The sequence below is a fragment of the Bos indicus genome, chromosome 1 (assembly GCF_029378745.1).
Source record: "Bos indicus isolate NIAB-ARS_2022 breed Sahiwal x Tharparkar chromosome 1, NIAB-ARS_B.indTharparkar_mat_pri_1.0, whole genome shotgun sequence".
NCBI lineage: Eukaryota > Metazoa > Chordata > Mammalia > Artiodactyla > Bovidae > Bos > Bos indicus.
The window spans coordinates 97,953,191-97,977,329 of NC_091760.1; the positions used below are offsets into that span (position 1 = coordinate 97,953,191).

The window sequence follows — 24,139 nt, forward strand, 5'->3', positions numbered from 1 at the left end:
TTAAAAGAACTTATTTCTCTTAACATTCATCCTGTTCCATGATGAGACCTGCCTAGAAGGTCTCTGTGTGTGTATTAGCTCACATGAATCATATCCCACTTGTGTTTGGAATCAAGTTGATAGCCCTATGAAAGCTGTTTATATTGTATATGCATTATTGTCAGTTGCTCAGTCATGTCTGACTCTTTGTGACTTCATGGAGTGTAGCCCACCAGGTTCCTCTGTCCATGGAATTCTCTAGGCAAGAATACTGGAGTGGGTTGCCATTCCCTTCTCTAGTGGATCTTCCCAACCCAGGGATCAAACCCAGGTCTCCTGCATTGCAGGCAGATTGTTTACCTTCTGAGCCATCAGGGAAGTCCAAAATGTCAATTCCTTCGAGCCGGATTCGAACCAGCGACCTAAGGATGCCTGAGAAACTTCACACTACAGTCCTCCGCTCTACCAACTGAGCTATCGAAGGAATTGCACTGTATGTGCATTTTTAGTGGACTTAATAAAAGGAAGTTATAAAGCCAGGATTTACAACAGCTGCCAGTAAATAAGAATAGGGAAGATTGATTCTTTATTGGCTATTTTTAACTAGGGATTGCTTTCTAGATGTACTTTTACAACCCAGTATATTACTGAGAAGTTTATGAGTGGAATTACTCTTCGAGGGCCTTCCCAGGTGTCACTAGTAGTAAAGAAGACACCTGCCAATGCAGGAGACACAAGATGCAGGTTCTATCCCTGGGTTGGGTAGATCCCCTGGAGAAGGAAATGGCGACCTGCTCCGACATTCTTGCCGTGGACAGAGGAGCCTGGCAGGCTACATTCCATGGGGTCACAAAAAGTCAGACACGACTTGGCGACTACGCAGCAACAGCACAGGGAAGGGAGTGTGCCGAATGGTACCTACATTCACATCTCAGGATTTCAGGCTACCTTTCAACTTGGCTGGTAGCACATGGGGTAAATGAAAACATACTTGTCTTTTCTACCATCATGTTTAATCTGAAGAACTACTTGCAGTGGTGCTTAAAATCTGTGGGTTACAAAGTGTTTCAAGAGACGTCTACCTTGCCTAGCACAATTTCTCAGCAGTGGAGCACGGTCTGGAAATGCCTGGTTGGGTAGTGGGAGGGACAGAGGACTCAGATATTTTCTTTTTCACCTTGGAAAATAATAAACTTCATAAATGACCTGTTTTTACCTTGAGGATCTTCCTTGAACATTTTTCAGACAAGGAGTCTCTGGCTCCAGAGTCGTCTGCAAGGCCCTTTCACTTCCTTCTCTTTGACCTGTGGCAACCCCAGACAGAAGGCCTTCCTTTCTTCCTTCCTTGTCTCCTCTCCCCCAGGCCCATGTACCAAATCCTGACCCATTTACCTGGTAATTAACGCTGGGTTCTGTCTCCTCACTCCTCAAACTCCTGAGATGTTTCAGACCTCTTCTCCCCTGCGTGTGCGAAGTCACTTCAGTCGTGTCCGGCTCTGTGCAACTTTATGGACCGTAGCCCGTTAGGCTTCTCTGTCTAGGGGATTCTCCAGGCCAGAATACTAGAGTGGGTTGTCATTTCCTTTTCCAGGGGATCTTCCGACCCAAGGATCAAACCCGCCTCTCTTATGTTTCCTGCATTGGCAGGCAGGTTATTTTTATTTTTTTAAACTACTAGCGCCACCAAATCCACCCTCCATCAGCTGTTCTCAATCTGAGAACTCCCTGCCCCATAACAGCTGTGCTTCTCAGAGGATGCACAGGACTCCACGTGGATCCGGTCTGACTGACTTCGCCTCTAAAACACACCCAGTCTGTTCATCTGGGCAGCCCTAAGTACCTGCCACTCCAGTACTCTTGCCTGGGAAATCGATGGATGGAGGAGCCTGGTAGGCTACAGTACATGAGGTCGCGAAGGGTCGGACACGACTGAGCAATTTCACTTTTACTTTTCACTTTAATGCAGTGGAGAAGGAAATGGAAACCCACTCCAGTATGCTTGCCTGGAGAATCCCAGGGACGGGAACCTGGTGGGCCGCCGTCTATAGGGTCGCACAGAGTCGGACACGACTGACGTGACTTAGAAGCAGCAGCAAGTACCTGCTCATCTCCAAAACGCACAAAGCAGTTCCGCCCTCTGGCAAGTTCACCTGGACGGGTCAGGACGACACCTTCTCCAAGAAGCCCTCCCTGATGGCCCGGCCCCTCCACAAGACAGATCAACTAGCCCCTTTAAGTTCCCTTACCTCCGTCCATCCTAGCTGTGGTGGGCAACTCAGCTTTTGCACCTACCCTCTGCAGGTATGAGCACAACTTGGGGAGCGGACTGTGTCATAATCATCTTTGTATCCCCGGCCCTTAGTTCATCAGTCATGCCCCCTAAACCTGGAGAACTTCTCTCTGCAGAAGAACCAGGATGCCCTGCCTCCGTGTGTCTTTAATCCACGGCAAGGGACCAGGACCCAGATGGTGAACAAGGAGCCTCCACAGCATCGGCGGTCACTACCTGCCCAACCAGGCCTCTGGGACCGAGAGGGTAATGACAGAGGTTTGCACAGCATAGGCGCTCGGGGTCGCGAGGTGGGGCCACACCGCTTGCAGCTCTTCGGCTGAGGCGGACGGAGCTGGAGCACGCGCGTGGTCGTCATGACAACGCCGCCGCTGCCGGCCGGATGTAGGGAGCATGGAGCTCAGCCAGAAGCAGCCCGGGCCGGCGTCCGGGTCCCCACTTCCCGCTCCCTCTAGGACCCCGACGCCGGCCTGGGCTGCGGCGGACGATAGCGGTAAGAAACAGGGGGTCCCTTCGGCGCCAGCCTGGCCGGGAGGAAACGCGCGAGGGGCGTCATGGCCAGGCCGAGTCCTCCAAGCAGACTTTGGGCCAGAGGTTGCCCGGCGGGAGAGGGCCCCTAGGAACCCTAACTGAGCCCGGAACTTCGGGGCGCCCCCAAACGTGGGCGAGAGGGCAGCCCCAAGCTCCCGCGGTGGGTGCGCGGTTCTCGCGGTGGGTTGTCCTGAATTCAAGTGTGTGTGTCGCTCTCTTCTGTCTCCATGCACTACTTGGGCCCCTTTTTATGAAGTCTCCAGAGAGCAGGGCCCAGGTGGGCCAGAGGCTCTGGAGACCACTCTTTGCACGTTCACGCCTGCACGGTTTTAAGTATTTCTGCACCCGTGAATTATCTGGTAGCATGTTAAGCATTCTTGCCTGGAGAATTCCATGGAAAGAGGAGCCGGGCAGGCTACAGCCCATGGGGTCACAAGGAATCGGACACGACTGAGTGACTCACTTTCACTCTCATGTGAAGCGGAAAGTGTACACCCCTCTCCCTTCACAATTTACATTTTGGATGCTTGTGTGCTTGTAGATAGGGAATTATGCCATAGGCCTTACATATTCCACGCAGCACTGTGAGGTGGGCATTGACATGCTCTGCTTTTAGCATAAAAGGAAATTTAAGATCGAAGAATTTCAGTAAATTGTTTGACATCACACAGCCCGTCCGGATTAGCACCAAAGTCTGACTGACCCTCAGTCCTCAATCTCCCAGCACTTGACTGTTCCAATAGAAGAGGGTGAAGGTTAAAGTGAAACTGAAGTCGGTTAGTCGTGTCCGACTCTTTGTAACCCTATGGACTGTAGCCTACCAGGCTTTTCCATCCATGGGATTTTCTAGGCAAGAGTACCAGAGTGGGTTGTCTTTTCCTGCTCCAGGGGATCTTCCCGACCCAGGGATCGAACCTAGGTCTCCTGCATTGCAGGAAGAGGCTTTACCCTCTGAGCCACCATAGAAGAGGATAACCACCTCCAAAATAAGTCCTTATCTAGTAATTTTTAAACGGGATATTAGGTAAAAATTATTTGGAATTCGAGTCAGATGTGGATTAAAAATGAATCTAGGTTAAATTCTTGACATTTTCTTGTAGAATTGTTATTCCTAGGTTTTTTTTTACCATTTGAAAACCAGTTTATTATTTTCTCCTAATATGAATACAGTATAGGAAATAAACTGTTGGTGCCATAGAATCCTGACATACAATACTTGGGTGAATTTTAAATAAAAGAGTAGCAGAAAAATATAGCTGATGCTCAAAAATACTTTAAATCCATGTCCAGATAGTTAAATATACATATTCTTTGGCTTTGTTTAGCCTGTAATATAAGATTCCTTCATGCCTTCACATAAACATGACTTGTAGGTCTACATCTGTTTGCATGTCCTGGATATGGTTCTGCCAGCTGAGGGCAGGCAATGAACCTGAGAAATTCTCAAGGCAACCCTCTCTTCTCTTTGATGACATATTTAAAATTATTTAAAAATCAAAATGGAGTAACTGTAGTTCAGGCATAAAAAATGGAGCCGGGTGGCTGTTGTGGATATGATTTCAGATGTATTCCTTTCATCACTGAGAACTTGAATTGGCTTCCCTCGTAGCTCAGCTGGTAAAGAATCTGCTTGCAATGCAGGAGACCCCAGTTCGATTCCTGGGTCGGGAAGGTCCCCTAGAGAAAGAATAGGCTACCCACTCCAGTTTTCTTGGGCTTCCCTGGTGGCTGAGACGACAAAGAATCCACCTGCAATGTGGGTGACATGGGTTCAATCCCTGGGTAGGGAAGATCCCCTGGAGAAGGGAATGGCAACCCACTCCAGTATTCTTGCCTGGAAAATCCCATAGACAGAGGAGCCTGTTGGGCTACAGTCCATTGGGTCTATATAGCACAGTGTCAGACTCAAGGACACTACTAGCTATTCTCCAAATAGGAGCTGCTAGCTACACCCTTAGTTTCAAATTTCTTCCCACCATTGCAACTTTGTAATCATTTCAGACTCCCAGTCATTCCTTGCTTAACAAGCAACCTCATTTCTTGCCAGCTCAAACCCCAATCCCAATTCTTGATGAACCATTTATGTAACTTTCTGGGTTTTTTGCCTTTGTAAATCGCCACCATTTTGTAGTCTGTTGGAACACAGTTCAAGTGCTTCTTGGATCTGTGTCTCCTGGATTACATTTTTAACAAACACCAGATAATTACCTCTGTTTCAATTGGGTCTCCATTTCTGAGATTTTAACATTTTTAATACCAAGGAAGGTTAGGAGCCAGAGGAGAGGGAAGAAACCCAGTGGGAGCCCAGTTCCAACAAGTAAATTCATTTGAGGTCTACTTGTTTTATTTTCTGTTGAGGATGCTAAAGGAGCGTTTTTTGAATTGTATTCCATGTGAACCACAGTCTCCTAAGTCCTAAGTCTATGCTATGCTATGCTAAGTGACTTCAGTCGTGTCCGACTCTGTGCAACCCCATAGACAGCAGTCCACCAGGCTCCCCTGTCCCTGGGATTCTCCAGGCAAGAACACAGGAGTGGGCTGCCATTTCCTTCTCCAGTGCATGAAAGTGAAAAGTGAAAGTGAAGTCGCTCAGTCGTGTCCGACTCTTAGCCACCCCATGGATTGCAGCCTAACAGGCTCCTCCGTCCATGGGATTTTCCAAGCAAGAGTACTGGAGTGGGGTGCCATTGCCTTCTCCGACTAGGAGCATTTTTATCCTCCTTCCCCTCCGGGCTCAACAACTTGAGGAGTCCTTGTGTACCTGAGAGTTTTAAATGTCCCGAGAATTACTGTAGATAGGAATCTGTTTAGCATTGTTTAACTCATCATTTCTCAAATTTATTTTACAATAAACCCCATTCTATTTAGAATATCTTTGATCATGCAGTAGATTAGTATTCCACAGAACACAGTTTGGGAAATACTGTGCTAAAAGTATTATTTAATACATGAAATAAAGTATTTCATGTATATGTAAAGTATTTCATGAAATATATAAATACATGTCCTAAAATAAGTGAAAGATTTCTTTAAAAATTGTTTTTAAGTTGGAGTATAGTTGATTTACAATAGTGTTAGTTTCAGGTATACAGCACAGTGATTTAGTCATACAGAATATATATGTATGTTCTTTTGCAGATTCTTTTCCATTATAGGTTACTACAAGACTGAATATATTTCCCTGTGCTATACAGTAGGTCCTTATTATTTTATGCTTAGTAAGTGAAAGATTTCTTAAGTACAATTATGCTGTTAAAAATTTTCAGAGGGTATCTAATGAAATGGGAAAGATGCTCATAATGTTAACTGAAGAGGAAAAGGATATAGAAAAATAATAGGGAACACTCCCAGACCTTAATTGCAGTGGTTCTTTGGGAGTGAGATTGCTGATCAATGTCTCTTTTTTTTCTTTTTGATATTGAAATTTCCAAGTTATTTGAAATAAATGTAGGTTAAATTTATTTATTTAGGCCACACCATGCAGCTGCAGGATCTTAGTTCCCTAACCAGGCATTGAACCAGGACTCCTGGCAGTGAGAGCACAGAGTTCTAACTACTGGACTACTAGGGAATTCCCCTAAATTTATTTTTTTTAAGTTTATTTTAAAAAAAAACTGTAAGAAAAGATTATTTGCTTTCACTTTTAACATAATGCTCTTTCTCTTGAATCTTGTTTTGTACATTTGTTTAGCAAACTCTTTAGTTCATATAGTGCAGAAATCCACTCATGAAGGAACATTTTTGAGATGAAGAGACTTAGAGAAGCTGGATCCTCAAGATCTCAGGGTGGTTGAGTAGTGAGATCACTGAGCTCTCTTAGAGAGACACAAACACAAAAGCTAAGACAGAAAAGAGACAGGGAGCAGTTTTTGCTTGTAAGAAAAGTGTTAGCATACCTTCTACACTAGAAAGCCTGGGCCTGGAGAAAGATGCTTTTAAAATAATAACAAAGGGGAGGGGAGAAGGGATATACTGGGAGATTGGGACTGATATATACACACTTCTATATATAAAATAGATGAGGACCTACTGTGACTCTACTTGATACACTGTAAATTATATGGGTGAAGCGAAGTCAAAGTTGCTCAGTCGTGTCCAACTCTGCGAGCCCGTGGACTATGCAGACCATGGAATTCTCCAGGCCAAAATACTGGAGTGGGTAGCTTTTCATTCTCTAGGGGATCTTCCCAACCCAGGGATCGAACCCAGGTCTCCCACATTGCAGGCGAATTCTTTACCAGCTGAGCCACAAGGGAAGCCTAAAGCAACCAGTACCTCCTTTGAGCCAGAAATGAACCAGGGACTGAAGGATAAGAACCTAAAAAGAGTGGATATATGTATGTGTATGTGGGCTTCCCTGGTGGCTCTGATAGTAAAGAATCTACCTGCAATGCAGGAGACTCAGGTTTGATCCCTGGGTCTCGAAGATCCCCTGGAGAAGGGAATGGCAATCTACTCCAGTATTCTTGCCTGGGAAATCCCATGATAGAGGAGCCTGGTGGGCTACAGTCCATGGGGAGTCCATCCTTTGCAGAATCAGACAGGACTGAGCAACTAACACACTACACAACACACAGTTTATGTACAACTGATTCACTTTTCTGTACACCTAAAACCAACACAACACTATCGATCAACTATATTCCAATAAAAGTTTTTTTAAAAAGTAGTATAGAAAATAATAAGATGATGCATCAAGGAAAGCTGCAGGTATAACAGAGGAAGAAGACTTCAGCTCCTGTTTTGTTTGTCTTCCCTATTAGCTACTGACAGGGAAAAATCACCTTTAGAAAGAGGAAATAGAAGACAATGGTAGGTAAAGCACTTCTATGAGTGAGGTCTCAACTTGGAGAGACCTGTTCTTCTAGGAAGAACAGACAGAGCTGTATTCAAAGATGCTATAAACTTACAGGGTATAGAAGGTCTTCAAGAAGCCTGTTGGACTTGATTTTTCAGATCCCTTTTGAGTTTAGACTCTATGATTAAACTGTCTTTATCTGAAGCCATTATAAGCAAACATGAGTTACCCTAATCCATTATGGCAGAATGGAAAGAGGCTTTGGAGTCGTTTGATTCAATACTCTGCTGTATGATTTCAGGCAAAATACTTAATTTTTCTGGACATCATTTTCCTCAGCTGCCAGGCCTATTACTTAACGGAAGTTAGTTCTCCTTTTGTGTCACTTCCAAGTTAAGTGTCTGCCCATCCTCAGTGGGTACCTCTATGGCCCTAGTTCTCCAAACAGTATTTTTCTTCTCTCCCATTCTTTATTTTACTTTCTCTATTCTTCCTTTTCTTCTCCTCACCCCTGACTCTACACACATATTTGTATCTTTGAAAGAAATCTAATTTTGGTGGGAGGAAGCTCCTGGGATAATTTAAATGTGATGAAAAGTATTGCATTTATTTTTCAAAAGTTTCAGCATCTATTGGTGGTCTCCAGGAATATTATTATGACCTATGTATGGAAAAGTCCCAGGAAATTAAACCTTTTATATTGCAAATACTCCAAGAAGTGGATAAAGAAATTGAAAAAGGGTAAGGAAGACATATACTTGATTACATCAGGAACAGTCACTGATACTCATCTGTGTGAAAACTCTTGGAATACTGAGTGATTTGAAAGCCATGTGCAAATGCTGGATGAAATGGACATGCTTTTTTGATTCAGCATAGATGACTGACACAGGTCTTGCACTAGACTAGCATTCTCCAAGTCTGAGTTCCAGATTGGTCATTAACTCCTGTGAGCTGGGTTTATTTATGCAAATCACTGAATGACATTTGTCAATGTCATTACCTGTCAAGTGGGAATACTTTGTTTTTTCTGTGGTTGAGAAATTAAATTGTGCATAAAGTCCTTTTCAAAAGCTGTAGTATATATTCAGTAGTTTTAAGTTACACTTGATAAAAATCTGTATTGTGGTACTTGGTTCCAGTAAATACTATCCAGTGATGTCACTAAACATGAAGGGAAAGTATTTTTATTTCTTTACTGGATTTCCTTTTAATATTTTAACAGATCGGTAGGAATCACATTAAATATTGCTGGTAACAGTCGCTCAGTATCAGGAGAAAGAGTAACAGGTGAAGATTTCTGGATCCTTTGCAGAGTTTTAAAGAATAATTCATATATTAATGGTATGTTTCCTTAAGCATCATTCCTTCCTGTTCTCACTCTCCTGATTAAGTATTCATTAGGAGGAATATCAGCTTCTACTCATCTGTATTCTTCAGGTCTGGATGTTAGATACAACCTCCTGAGTGATGTTGGCGCATACTATGCTGCAAAACTGCTCCAGGTATCTTACTGCAAAATGTTCTTTGTTCCTTTTTTTTTCTTCCAGGACCGAGTTAAGAACCAGCCTTTTCTTTGGAATGTGCAGGGTTTCAGCAGCCCTAGCCTGCTAACTAACCCTTTATTGTAGACTTCACTTTGGAGACACCCAAACTGAAATGCTGCTTTATGGCTGCATTTTATTTAAGAAAGGTAGTGTGGTCCACCAATAAGAACAGGTGTCCTCAAAGAAAAGGCTTTGTTTCAACCTCAGAAGTTTGGCATATACATGTGTGTGTCTGTATTTTCAGTTAAAATGTTTAAAGCAGCATATATCATTTTTTATTCTTCCCTTAAATTGGCTTTTTAATTTCCTAGCTATTTGTCCCATTCTCATGTGCTGCAAGTGTCTCTACTGAGCCAAAAAAGATCTTAAAATTCTCATACCCATGAAATAGCACAGAATATAAGGATGGAGTGAAGATTAAAAAACAACTAACCAAGTTATTTTCAACCACAAATCAAAATGCTGCAAAAATCATAGCCACCAACATGTTCTCAGATCTGTTTATGGTGAAATCACCTAGTCTAGAGACATATACACAAAACATAGTTTTGCAAAATATCAAGGGTCTTGACTGTGCTAGAACACTTGAAATACAGTAAAAACACCTTTGTGTATATGGTCTCAGTAGAGCTCATACCTAGGGCGTCTTGAGTTATCTTTTGCAAAGTGACACACTATGGTTCAGTACATAAAGCACATCCATACTTTGAATCATTGATGAAAAATGAATATAGTGGGAGGGAGGCTCAAGAGGGATGAGTGTATGCTTAGTGGCTGACTCACATTGTTGTACAGCAGAAACTAACACAACAGTGTAAAGCAACTATCCTCCAATTTAAAAAAAAATGAAAAAAATGAATAGGCTTTTACTTTATCCTGTAACTATATTTGTTTAAATGAGAATGTTGGTTTTTTCCCTTAATCGTCCTTTGTTTTGCTGGACCTTGAAATTTCCTGGTTATAAAGATTTTCTTTGCCGGTAAACACTTTTACTTAAAAAGCAGCTCATATATTCTTGATTGATTTCTAGTAATACATGTATAATAACTTCTTTTCTCTTATTTTAGAAACAACAGAATCTCATTTACTTAAATCTTATGTTTAATGACATTGGGCCTGAAGGTGGAGAACTGATTGCTAAAGCCCTACATGTAAGCATTCATATACCTCAAACTAACAATTTGGGGATTTCAATTTCTTTAATTTTAGCTTGAAACCAACAGAAACAAATGTTAATGTCAACTTATTTTAATATTGTGCAAATGTATATTTTTTGTTGCACTTCATTAACATTTAGACACCACATGAGTACTTTTGAACTCACTTTTAATAGTTTTATGGATAAACCATAATGGAAAATATAAAAAAAATGTATATATAACAGTTTGCTGAACAGCAGGAATTAACACATTGTAAATCAACTATACTTCAATTAAAAAAAATCAAGTTTTATTAAGACATCATTCACATACAGAATTTATCCTTTGGAAGTGTTCAGTTCAGTGGCTTTTTTAGTATACAATGGACACCTTGAACAGCACAGGTTTGAACTGCATAGGTCCACTCATATATGGGTTTCTTTCACTAAATACATGCTGCAGTACAATGGTCAGTCGAATCTGAGAGTGTAGGACTTGGATATGGAGGGCTAACTGTGAAGTTAAACTCATTTTCAACAGCACAGAGGGTCACTGCTCCTAACCCCTGTGTTGTTCAATGATCAGCTATATTCAGTTTTGCAACCATCACCACTATCACTGTTGTTAGAACACCTCCTCCCCACAGCAGACAGACCCTGTTAGAAATCCCCCTCTATGCTTCTCTCCCTCTCTCTCCAGCACCCTGCAGTCATATCTACTTTCTACCTGTCTATTCTGACCATTTCATACAAATAGAATCACCATATAACATGTGGCCTTTATTGACTGGCTTAATGCTTTCAAGTGTCATCCATGTTGTAACATACTTCATTCCTTTTTATTGTCAAGTAATATTCCATTGCACATTTCATTCATCCATTAGTTAATGGGTATTTGGGTTTCCACTTTTTGTCTATAATGAATAATGCTACTATGAATATTTGCACACATTTTTCTGTGTACTTGTCAGTTTTCTAGGGTATATACCTTGGAGTGGAATTGATGGATCATTTGGAAACTGTTTAACATCTTGAATGACTGCCAAACTGTTTTTCAAAGTGGTTGCCCCTTTTTATGTTCCACCAACAATGTATGGGTATTCGGATTTCTCTATATCCTCACCAATACTTGGTACTTTTTGATTTGAGCTATCCTAGTGGGTATGAGAAGGCAATGGCACCCCACTCCAGTACTCTTGCCTGGAAAACCCCATGGACGGAGGAGCCTGGTGGGCTGCAGTCCATGGGGTTGCGAAGAGTTGGACACGACTGAGTGACTTCACTTTCACTTTTCACTTTCACGCACTGGAGAAGGAAATGGCAACCCACTCCAGTGTTCTTGCCTGGAGAATCCCAGGGACGGGGGAGCCTGGTGGGTGGCCGTTTATGGGGTCGCACAGAGTCAGACACGACTGAAGTGACTTAGCAGTAGCAGTAGTACCTTTAGAAGCACACAATTTTAGAAGTTCAATAAAATGCGTTTTGTTTTTCTTGTTGTTTATGCTTTTGGTGTTATATCTAAAGTCACATCTGACCTACAGTCATGAAGATTTACACTTACATTTTCTTCTAAGTTTTTGACTCATTCAGTTATTTGATACATTTTAATTTTTGTATATGAAGTGACATAGGAGTAATTTCATTCTTTTTCATGTGGCTATCTAGTTGACCCAACACCTCCTTGTGTTAAAACTGTTCTTTTCCCACTAATTTTGACATCCTTGTCAAGAGTCAGTTGATTATAAACGTGAGTTTATTTCTGTACTCTCTATTAATTATATATCTGTTCTTAGGCCAGTCCCACACTATCTTGGCTACTGTAGTCCTGTAGTTAAGTTTTGAAGAAGTGTGGGTCTTCTTTGTTTTTTTCAACGTTGTTGGTTCTTCTGGGTCCCCTGCATTTTCACATGAATTTTAAAATCAGTTTATCAATTTCTGCAAAGCAAACAAACAAGCTGGGATTTTGAGAGGGATTGCTTTAAATCTTTAGATCAACTTAAGGAACAGAGCCGTTTTAACTGCAAGGAGATCCAACTAGTCCATTCTAAAGGAGATCAGTCCTGGGTGTTCTTTGGAAGGACTGATGCTAAAGCTGAAACTCCAATACTTTGGCCACCTCGTGCGAAGAGTTGACTCATTGGAAAAGACTTGATGCTGGGAGGGATTAGGGGCAGGAGGAGAAAGGGACGACAGAGGATGAGATGGCTGGATGGCATCACTGACTCGATGGATGTGAGTTTGAGTGAACTCCGGGAGATGGTGATGGACAGGGAGGCCTGGCGTGCTGCAATTCATGGGGTCGCAAAGAGTCGGACACGACTGAGTGACTGAACTGAACTGAACTGAATAGTCTTCTGATTCAGAAACATGGGATGTGTTTCTTCATATATTAGTTCTAACAGGTCTTTTTTTGTTTTGGTGGATTCCTTAGAATTTTCTACACGTAAGATTGTCATATGCAAGAAGTTTTGCTTCTTTTCCAACCTGTATGCCTTTTTTTCTTGCCTTATCTAGCCCCATCCAGTACAATGTAAAATAGAAGTGGTGAGAGTGGACATCCTTTCCTTCTTCCCACTCTTGGGGTGGGGTGGGGGCAGGGCGGAGTTTGACTTAATTTTAAAGGTAATTAATCCCAGGGACGGGGGAGCCTGGTGGGCTGCCGTCTATGGGATCACACAGAGTCAGACACGACTGAAGGGACTTAGCAGCAGCAGCATGTACACTTATGGCTCAAATATTTATTCATTAGGACAATGAAATGTCTGTAATTTTGTGAACGATTTATCGAAAGAATGAATTATGAGAAGGAATTAAACTTTGCAAATGTCTGAGAAATTGTGTCATTTTCAAAGTAATACAGGGAAATGTGAAGTGAGTGTTTAACGGGTATAGGGTCTCCCTTAAGGGTAGAGAATGTTTTGAAATTAGAGGTGATGGCTGCACAACACTGTGAATGTAGTAAAATCTAGTGAGTTGTACTTTCTGGCTGCACCATGTGGCTTATAGGATCTTAGTCCCTCGGCCAGGGATTGAACCTGAACCCCTCAGCAGTGAGTGTGCAGAGTCCTAATTGCTGGACCACCAGGGAATCCCCAAATTGTACACTTTATATTTTTACCTATTATGGGAAATTGAATATTACCTTTATGGAATATATTCTGTTCAATCTCCATGAAAAACTGACCGAGTCTGCAAATAGTAATACAGTCTCCTAACTCCCGTAATCCGAAGAGAATTCTGTGGGTTAAAATTTTAATCCAGTTTTGCCTCTCTTCCTTTTCAGAAGAATAGAACTCTGAAACACCTAAGAATGACTGGAAACAAGATTGAAAATAAGGGTGGAATGTTTTTTGCTGCAATGCTACAAATTAATTCATCCTTAGAGAAATTAGATCTGGGTGACTGTGATCTGGTGAGTTAAACTGGTTATGAGAGTCACTCACGTATTTGATCATTCTCCCTGGAAACTAGCACAGAGAAGTGTCAAGAGACCAGCTACATGACAGTCTTATGAATGATTTAAGCTCATCTCTAAGATCTAGTATCAGAGAAAAAAAAATCTTTAAGTAAAAATCAGATTATAATAATTTTATGGAAGAATATCCAGTGTAATAAAAATCTTCCTAAATTTCCATCTATTACCCTTCTTAACTTGCATGGGATTTTCTAAAGAAGAATCTTATGTTCCTTTTAATTAAACAAATACTTCATTTGTATAATGTAAATTTTTTATTTGTGGAAACATTTTTCAGTGAGTACTTATAGCATAAAACCTAACACAATTCTAAGAGCCCTCATCTGACCTGATATGTCTTCAAAGTCCGGGCTTCATTTTTTCAAACATGCCTTCAAACCTTCAGGCCTACTGTTAGGAACCTAGTTAAAAGGTTAATGCAAAATCACTGGGACAGGATGTCAGTAAGATGGGCCAAGGAGGCTCTAAAGTTTAAGTGGGTAGATACAGTAAGTAAGGAATGGGGAAAGCATTAATTCAATATACAGTTGACTCGACAACATGGGTTTGAACTGCTGGGTCCAGGTAAATGCAGACTTTTTACAATAGTAAATACTACAATTGCTACAGGAGTCAAGGTTCTTTGAATCCATGGATACCAAGGTATACAATTGACCCCTGACCCTTTAGGGTCAACTGTGTATTTTCTGCACGTAATAGTCACAATCCTAGACTCTAAGGATACAGGAGTGCATCAGATATAGTCTCTGCCTTTATAAAGGTTATATTTTAGTTGAGAAAATATCAGTAAATTAGAGCAAAGTGCTACAAAGATGGCAAAGTACTCTGATAATGGTAGGAGGTCATCTGAGTGATAGGATGGTTATCCCTAAGACCTGAGGAAGTAATTCTAGGATGAAGAAAGCTGCCTCATCTGTGAAGGATGAGAAAGAGCTGCCTTCAGGAGAGATATGGCAGAATATTCCAGGCCAGGGATCCAGAACATGCAGACCCTAAGAAAGTGCTTCCCCAAGTGTGGTGTGGTGCTAAGAGAGTGCTTCCCCAAGTGTAGCATGACTGACAGAGACTGAAGTAATTTTAATACTCATGTATTTATTTTTACAAATGCTTTCTATTTATTTCAAGGGTTTATGGTTTCCCATTTACAGAAGTGAAACAGTTTTAGGAAGTTTCTGCACTAGTTCAGGTGGGTGATGAGAACCTGGGTGAGGTGGTAGCTACAGAGATGGACTAATTAGAGACGTCTTTTGGAAGCAGAATCTGTAAGATCTGCTTCTAAGATCTGGCAATCAACTGATAGGAAGCTAAGAGGACTGGTGGAGTGGGAAGAGGTTTTCTGGTGTAACAACTAGGTATGTATCCATCACAGAGATGCGAGAGGATCAGGCCCTTCCAAAAGCAGAGGGGGCCAAATGGAGTTGTGAAAAATGTGATTAGTAACTGTTTGCTGCCATAATCACACATTTAAAGTGTGTTAGTATGAATATAAAACGAGGTTTGCATTAAGGATATGTAAGTAGCATAGAGCCCTAGCTGGGATCCACTTGTGTGTCCACATGTCTGACGCCTGCATCATATGGAATCTTGAAGATTTAGGAGCAAATCTAGAGGTAAACATCCAAGGAAACCTTAAGAAACTCCCCGTGCATGTTAAAGATGGATTTTTTCTGAATTTTATCAACCTACATTCAAGGACTAGGAAATTAAACCTTTAAGAGCACAGTTTTGATTTATCAGAGCCCAGTTTTACTGATCCTAAAATATTAAGGAGGTTACTTTATATACTTTGTCAGTTTCCTTAATGAATTTATCTGTTTTTAGGGAATGCCAAGTGTGATAGCATTTGCTACAGTCCTAACTCAAAACCAAACAATTAAGGGATTAAACCTAAACCGACCCATACTGTATGGTGAACAGGTATGTATGCTAAGTGAGCAGTTAATAATGCTGTATGTGAATAAAACGAAGGTACTAACTGAGGGTTATGTCAAGGTTCATGAATGCACTGTATTTTTAGAATTGTAAACTACCATTTACAAATGAAAACTTGAATGGAAACTTTTAAATTCTGGGTAAGAGTTTTATAAATATGGTTTTAGATGTTGCTTATTTAAGCAGATATGTTGTCTTTTGTTCTTATAAACTCATTCTCAGTGGGTAAACCTGTGAGGGGCAGAGTGCTTAAGATGAACACATAAATGATTAAAGTTTAAGGGCTAGAGAATTGTAAGAGCCCAGTGTGAACTGTTTTGTCACTTGTTTGTTTTACTGATGTGATGAACCACTGCATCTTTGAAATCATAAGTAATAATGGCATACTGCCTAAGAATAGCAGTCTGGGAGATCTGGACTTCATCCTATAGATAAGCTGCATTCTGTAGCTTGAGGGGTCTCCGTTCCCCAACCAGGAACTGAATCTGGGCCCAGTAGTGAAAGAAAGTCCTATCCACTGGACCGCCAGGGAATTCCCTCATGCTCAACCACGGTACCAATTATTGTGTTTTTCTTCCCTTCTGGGATGAATGATATTTTTTAAATAATTATTTCTGTTGTTGCTGTTCAGTTGCTAAGTCGTGTCTGACTCTTTGCCAATCCCATGGACTGCAGCATGCCAGCTTCCCTCTCCTTCATTATCTCCTAGAGTTTGCTCAAACTCACACCCATTGTGTCAGTGATGCTATCCCAGCCATCTTATCCTCTGTTGCCCCCTTCTCCTTTTGCCTTCAATCTTTCCCAGCATCAGGGTCTTTTCCAGTGAGTCAAGCTCTTTACACCAGGGGGCCAAAGTACTGGAGCTTTAGCATCAGCCCTTCCAATGAATAGTCAGCGCTGATTTCCTGTAGGATTGACTGATTTGATCTCCTTGCAGTCCAAAGGACGCTCAAGAATCTTCTCTAGCACCACAATTAAAAACCATCAATTCTTTGGTGCTCAGACTTTTTAACTAACCTCTTTTACATCACTTAGTCATTGTACTTTACAAGTGCCCACTGCCTATTTCTAAGATGGTAAAGGTATCATTTGTGACAAAATGATTTCTTTTTAAAAGCCATGCTAAACAAATAGCAAATTGTAGACTAACAGTCTTAACTGATAAAATCTTCTTAAAAAGCTAATTTAAATAACTGACCATGTTTGAAATAAACATGTACTGCTTTAAAATTATATTTTAGAAAAAAAGACTTATCTATTTTTAGGAAGAGTCTACAGTTCACTTAGGCCACATGTTGAAAGAAAATCAGTGCCTTGTTGAATTACACATGTGTAAACATGATATAAAAAATTGTGGTATGAAACAGTTATGTGATGCACTGCATCTGAATAGGAGCCTACAATACCTTGATGTAAGCTGGTAAGTGATAATCTGGATAATCTATGTAAAGATTCATAGTAGGTATGATTCTGTGTTAGACACTAAATCCAAAAATTAGGAAATAAAACCATTTTTATCTTTTTATCTTGAGCTTCACTTATTATTCAGTTTAAACCGATTTAATATCTCCTAATAACTGGAGTGAGCAATTTAAATACGTAAACCAGAACAGAAGCAACATTTTATGGCAAATTTTCATTAACATTTTTAGAAACTGAGTGATTAAAATAAATCTTAACTAAAATAGAAAGTACTGCTTAAAAGTTTCTAAGCCTGCGATCTCAATGAATAAAAGGGCACTTCATATTTTAATATATAACTACATATTTTTCCTTTCCCAGCAATAAAATAACTCAGGATGGAATGAAGTGTTTGGCCGATGTTCTGAAAAGCAATACTACCCTGGAAGTAATAGATCTTTCTTTTAACAGAATGGAAAATGCAGGAGCAAACTATCTCAGTGACGCTCTTGCTTCACACAACAGGACTCTTAAAGCGTTAGTATGGTTTTACATTTAATCAAAATAACAGAAAAAAAGCTGTTTAGAACTCTAACCTTAAACCTCTTACCACTTACGATTCATGGTGAAATATGAAAACTCAGTTTCTAAACTGACATATTAAGTTACAGAAAACATTTCAGTATCTTCTATTTTCTTTTTAAAGGAATGTCTTTTTAAAATTAGATGGATACCAGTTATGAATGCTTAAGGTTAATGAGAAAATTCTTATCACTTATATTATTTATCCCGAATTCTAACAGAAAAGTTATAATCACTCAATATGACATTGACTTTAAAATAAGAATGAATCAAGAAGAAAATATTACTCAGGTGACTTTATCCTGAAAAATGTCTGTAATCCACTCCAAACCTTTACTAAATAATAATTAGAACAATAGTCTGTTTATTTCCAAAATGTAGGTAGCTCTACTTAGGTACATGAAGAATCCAATTAGAAAAGTTTCTTGGATTTCAGGAATTATAAGATCAGTATTTTAACTACTACATTGAATACATTGAATGCTAAGACAACACAATAAGATGTGTGTAATAAATGCTGTTGGTAGCTCATCCATTCTCTCTGTGGAACTGTTTCCAGGGTTACTTTTTGTTTCTCCACAGGTTGTCTGTGGTGAGCAACAACATAGAGGGAAAAGGACTTGTTGCACTTTCACAATCAATGAAAACAAATCCTACACTCTCTCATATCTACATCTGGGGAAACAAGTTTGATGAAGCTACATGTGTGGTAAGTTTGTCTTCACTGAGGTTTTTTCCTGGGGCTTTCCCTACAACATCAGGTGTTATTTACTGATGATTACAGGATTACAAAGTATAGTGAGACACTTCAGTTTTGATAAATTTTAACATACATTCTAAAAATTAGCTACTGGAAAGTTCTGTGGTTCAAACAGTGATAGATATCAAATACTACATGTTAGTATAAATATCACTAAGGGACTTTTCTGGTGGTTCAGTGGTTGAGAATCCACCTTTCAATGCAGGGGACACAGGTTCAATTCCTGGTCTGGGAAGATCCCACATGCCATGGAGCAACGGAGCCCATGTAACACAAATACTGAGCCCGTGTGCCACAACTACTGAAGGCTGTGCGCCTACAGCCTGTGCTCCACAAGAGAAGCCACCACAGTGAGAAACACACACACCGCAGTGAAGAGCAGCCCCTGCTTGCTGCAACCAGGGAAAGCCTGTGCACAGCAACAAAGACCCAGTGCAGCTGAAAAGAAATAAGTAAATAAAACGATAAATTATACAGTCCTAATTTTACTCCAAAGTTAGCTTTGTAAAAAAAAAAATCACAATTGTTGATTCATTATAAATTTGATGTGGCACAATCTCTAATCTGCTACTCAATAATTAAACTAAGACACAAAATTTGAAAATACAGTACAAGTTGTCAAAATATTTGGTATGTTGCTTATGTAAATATATAGAACCCTTAATACTGCTTTCAAAACACAAAAAGCATCATAATGAATAGTTTTCAGTTAGAAAGAATAGAAAGAAAAATAAAGTATCAGAATTCTCAAAAACTGCCAAAAGGCTAGTCAGAATTCTATCACTAAAAAGATGAATAACATGTACACTATTTAAAAAAAAAGCTTGATTTCAGAAAAACACCATATCCACATTCTGTAACACTAGAAGCTGAATTGAGTTGGACTAATAATGACAAACTATAGCAGAAAGCAGTTAGACTTGAATCTTTTACTAATTTCTCTTTTTCTCTACAGTAATCACACCCTTACTGACAAATTAGTTTAACATGTTTGTATGACACCTTTATGTAGATGTCAATGATCCATACAAGATATACAAAGAAAATTCTACAATGAAGAAATAATTATGTGGCCAGCTACACCAGCATCTAATACTAAGGGAATGGTCTCTAAGCCTAAATCTGTTGGTTACCTTCAGGGAGTCCATGAACTCAAAAGTTTTAAGCCAGAATCTGTGGGTGTTTATTTTTCTAAAAACTGGATCCCCAGCTATCACTGGATCTTCAGGGGCATATACCACAGCACTCCACCCCTATTTATGAGTCACCTTGGGACTTGAAAATTTTGACTTGAAACCTCTGGTCCACAAAATTGGTAATATATATAGAATTGTTACCTCAGTGAGTCATAAGACAACAAAACATACTTAAAGTTAAAATGCAGAAATAAGTTTTATGAGATTGTAATTTACACATTGTGTGAACAATACCTGAAAAATATTAAAATTCAGCAGTTAGAATATTTCAGACTATAAATTATCATATCTAAATGTGAATGTTGAAATTTGTAAAGTGAATAAACTATTTTCTTAATGATACAGTTTTTCTTAAAAATCCTAGGCATATTCAGATTTAATTCACACAGGCCGTCTAAAATCAGACAATACAGATGTGGAGCCGTTTGTGGTAGATGGACACGTGTACCTTGCAGAAGTCTCCAATGGCCTTAAAAGGCATTATTACTGGACACCAGGTTATGGAGAAGCTTGCAGCCCGTCATCTAATGCAGGTTTTTCTCTTGCACCAGTAGGTCAACATCTATGAAAAACAAACTTTAAAGTAATTTTCATCTATGTCTTATTACTTTTCAGATATTAATATTTTATTGTCTATTAAATTCTTTCAAAGATTATAATGTTATTTTTGTTAGACAAGTAAAAGATACTAAATTCTAAGTAACTGTCCATTGTGAAAAACTGAGTAGTGTAATTTTTTCAAAAAAATTTTACAAAATAGGGACCAAAATTTGAACACTTGGAGAAGGAAATCAAGGAACTAATTTCTTTTTATAAAGAAAATAAACCCAAACAGTAAAGCAGTATAGAAGGAAAGGTCATTTTAGGTATCCTAACTGAAAGTTGTCATGAAGTAAAAAGGTTTCAGGGGGCAGAATCCAGGGACCATCAAGGGGTTTAGAGACTGAAAAAGAATTTAAGGTATTTTATAGATGGGTTTTGGTACAATTTCACAAATACAGGCAAATATATATAAACAGACACACATATAAATACATATAAATGTATACTTTCCAAACATGTCAGTGCTGCCAGTGAATATTTAAAGAGAATTCTCTTTTGGAGGATGCCACTAACATTTTAATGATTTGATGGCAAATAATTACCCTTGTTTGTGGCCAACTGTTTTCAAATTAAGATTTCTACAAAGTGGCAATAGACACTACAATCCTTTGATTACAGACTCATGTTCACAAATTTATTAATTCATATATACCACTTAACTGTTTAACCTGAATGATTTATTACTGCTAAAGCCAGGCAAAGTGTGAGAAAAAAAAACAACTGTGGACAATTTAAAGAGGTTACTCTAAGTTTTGCATCTAAAAGGAAAAACCATCTGTCTCTAAATGTTGTGAGTAATGAGGTGAAATAAAGGTGTTCAGTTTTACAGTTGTCAAAGTATTGCCTTCACTTTATTATTATGAATTCCTCATATCATAGCTGTATTTATTCTAAAAATTTAACATTACAAAAAACCCAAATCTGTTATTCTCCATTCCTTTAATAAAGAATTAAGATAAAAATTTCCTATTAATGACTTTTAAAATTTATCAGGCTTTTCCTTATATTCATCACCTAATACCACATTTCCTTACTCCCCAGGGAAATGTGTGTGCGTGTGCAGGGGTGTTGAAGGGTAGACACAGATGGTGGTAATGGTTATGAAATGGGAAGAACATCTGAGTAAATTATACAAGCCATTATTTTTCACTTAATGTTCTAGAGTTACTGAGCCAGAAAAGACCTAAATGCCTTACGAAATCCATTCTCACGCTTTCAGAGAGATGAACTTGAATCATCCAGGACAGATGGTTGCTATCAGGTTGAGTCTGTGCTGAAAAACAAAATCTTAAAAACATCTGCAGTTGTTTGAGAAATACACTCATTAGTTGATGTTAATAATAACAATGTGTGAAATGGGTTTCAGGGCTTTTTTTGAAATAAGTATTGTTCATATGTTATATTAAAACAATACTACAATCTGATCATGGAATTTTAGAAATAACATGACTTTCCACTGTTTGCAAAAAACACTTATTGAAAATCTTCTGTCACCAAATGTTTACAATGGAACCAAAAAAACTGTACAGACTACAGAATTCTAAGTATGACTTTATGTATCCTGACACTTATGACTGATTTGACTTACTGATTTGACTCTTAGTTTAGTTCTTAATCAAACTTTAGTTTCCAATTTGCTGCATGTTTCAGATTTTATTTTCTTTTCACTTTAAGGCTTCTTCTTTGAAGACATAAAGACTTGGTTTTTTACAAAGTTCTTTTACATTCAGTTCAGTTCAGTCGCTCAGTCATGTCCGACTCTTTGTGACCTCATGGACTACAGCACGCCAGGCCTCCCTGTCCGTCACCAACTCCCAGAGTTTACTCAAACTCATGTCCATTGAGTCGGTGATGCCATCCAACCATCTCATCCTCTGTCGTCCCCTTCTCCTCCCACCTTCAATCATTCCCAGCATCAGGGTCTTTACAAACAAGTCAGTTCTTCTCATCAGGTGGCCAAAGTATTGGAGTTTCAGCATCAGTCCTTCCAATGAATATTCAGGACTGATTTCCTTTAGGATGGACTGGTTGGATCTCCTTGCAGTCCAAGGGACTCTTGAGAGTCTTCTCCAACACCACAGTTCAAATGCATCAATTCTTTGGCACTTTTACATTACATGCTGAATATAGCTAGAACTAAATAACTGTTATCTAAAAAAAGTTGCATGTCAGAGGAAAGTCAGGTTTCTATATTGTTAAAAATGCAATAGGAAATAAAACTTTTTTGATCAAATCTGAAAAGCCACAGAATTCAAGGTGTAAGAAAACCATGCTATAAGAAAAAATAAAAACATTTTTAACAATTGTCATTACATTTGGAAAACATTAAGCTGATGAGGAAGTGCTACTCTTAGCAATTAAAACAGCCAATAAACTCAGACTTGTGTAATAGTATGAGACTTCTTATGCTCAAACATCTGTCCAGAGTATAGTTTAAACTGAAGATGCTAAATCAGCATTTTTTTTTTAAAGTATGGAGAATGAGAATCAAATGGGGGAACTGTTAAAAATAGATTCTTAAGAGTCAGACCTACTGAATCAGAATTTCCAAACAGTCTGGGGAACGTGCATTTTTACAATCCAGGTCATCTTTAATCTCACTGAAGATTATAAACCAACGTTCTGGTTTTCTCATTCTTCAAATTAATTTTTTTTTAAATATATACTTCTCTTAAATGGAAGTATCTAATAGTTAAATGAATTATCAGAAAGCTAACCCATCTGTGTTAACCACGATACAGATAAAAGAGTAAATGTCAGAACTGCCTCCAACCATCTTCCCCAATAGAACCACCATCATGATGTCTAACACAACAGTTTCGCATGTTTTAGAATTTTAATAAATGGAATCATATATATGCTCTTTGTATCCAACTACTTTTGTACATTAGTGCAATTCATTCATGTTGTTTAATGTAGCAGTAATCCATTCAGCTTTTGTTTTGAAATATTCCATAATATGCTGGTTAGTAGGGGTGTCAATAGGATTCTGAAAGAGATTCTCCCAGGCTAGGACACAGTCACATCAAAGTAAACCTTTGTGATGCAGTTTACTTTCCCAGGCTACTCTCTGTTCCTCTGTGCAATGGAGGGGACCCACAAGTTCCAATATTCTCCCAAGAGGAGACTCATAAGGTAGCTGAATGGGAAGCAAATAGGTTAATGTGAAGAAAGTAGGCTTATCTGGAGCCTGCAGTGGGGTGCCATGTACTAAACCTGCAACCAAACAGGACTGTTTGAGGCATTTATGCAGAAGTCTCAGGGCTCTCTTTTTTAATATCCAAGAGAACTAAAGTGAAGCCAGGTCAGCCAAGAAGTACTGGGCTCTGAGCAGGCTAGGAAAACACTTGATCACATATTTTATAAGCTGCTGCCTACTGCATCAGAGGCCAGCAGGATGTCCAGAAAATGGAAAAGAACAAACGGTGTTTTCCCTCATGCCTCTTGGTTATATAAGCCTCTCGTCCTCCACATAGGTGGACACCATTTTAGAGAGAAGACAAAGGGTAGAGATAAGACAACAAGTTTTAAAATGTTTAAGCACTCCCTTAAGATATAAATTGTCTTTGTATCAGACTAGGTTTTTAACTTTTTTCCAGACTTCCCACTGGGTGGGAGCTCAAGGGGACGAACATGTTAAATTCTGTAGGAAAACTCTACTTCTTCTGCACATCTGAATTGTAATGAGTAGATTTGCAACTACTTCTTCCATTACCTTCTTGGCAGTCATCCTTTAAGATCCAATGCAAATCCAGACTTCTGTTACAGTGCTGCAGACTCTATTATGCTCATCACTTATCAATGTTTCAAGTTTGGAAGCAATCAAGTGGTTTATACTTTTCAGATATTTGATAAAATGATTGTTTGCTGTACTCTGCTTTTCAAACTAAGTAGTCTGAAAAATCCT

The 24,139-nt window shown here is 39.2% G+C and overlaps 1 protein-coding gene and 1 non-coding gene across 3 annotated transcripts; one reads left to right on the top strand and one right to left on the bottom strand.

Moving 5' to 3' along the window:
- Positions 1 to 373: 373 nt before the first annotated feature.
- On the bottom strand, positions 374 to 463 carry TRNAY-GUA (transfer RNA tyrosine (anticodon GUA)). Its single transcript is given in 2 exon segments — positions 374 to 409; positions 427 to 463. It is a non-coding gene; the product is annotated as a tRNA-Tyr (tRNA).
- Positions 464 to 2,608: 2,145 nt separating this feature from the next.
- On the top strand, positions 2,609 to 23,088 carry LRRC34 (leucine rich repeat containing 34). Of its 2 annotated transcripts, XM_019959780.2 has the most exons (11): positions 2,610 to 2,762; positions 8,219 to 8,339; positions 8,824 to 8,942; positions 9,039 to 9,103; positions 10,213 to 10,296; positions 13,567 to 13,695; positions 15,580 to 15,675; positions 16,956 to 17,110; positions 17,473 to 17,628; positions 18,256 to 18,382; positions 19,994 to 23,088. In XM_019959780.2, exons 1-11 carry the CDS (start codon positions 2,663 to 2,665, stop codon positions 20,195 to 20,197), a joined length of 1,356 nt encoding a protein of 451 aa, XP_019815339.2. In that variant the 5' UTR covers positions 2,610 to 2,662; the 3' UTR covers positions 20,198 to 23,088. The 2 variants fall into 2 exon arrangements, with proteins under 2 accessions (XP_019815344.2, XP_019815339.2); XM_019959785.2 differs by lacking the exon at positions 17,473 to 17,628 and having other exon boundaries at positions 2,609 to 2,762.
- Positions 23,089 to 24,139: the final 1,051 nt, after the last annotated feature.

Bases quoted from the DNA above. Each gene is read 5' to 3' on its own strand.
- LRRC34 (XM_019959780.2), top strand. From the start codon at position 2,663: ATGGAGCTCAGCCAGAAGCAGCCCGGGCCGGCGTCCGGGTCCCCACTT. The intron at 10,297-13,566 runs GTAAGCATTCAT...CTTCCTTTTCAG, and splicing joins TGATTGCTAAAGCCCTACAT to AAGAATAGAACTCTGAAACA. The intron at 18,383-19,993 runs GTAAGTTTGTCT...TAAAAATCCTAG, and splicing joins TTGATGAAGCTACATGTGTG to GCATATTCAGATTTAATTCA.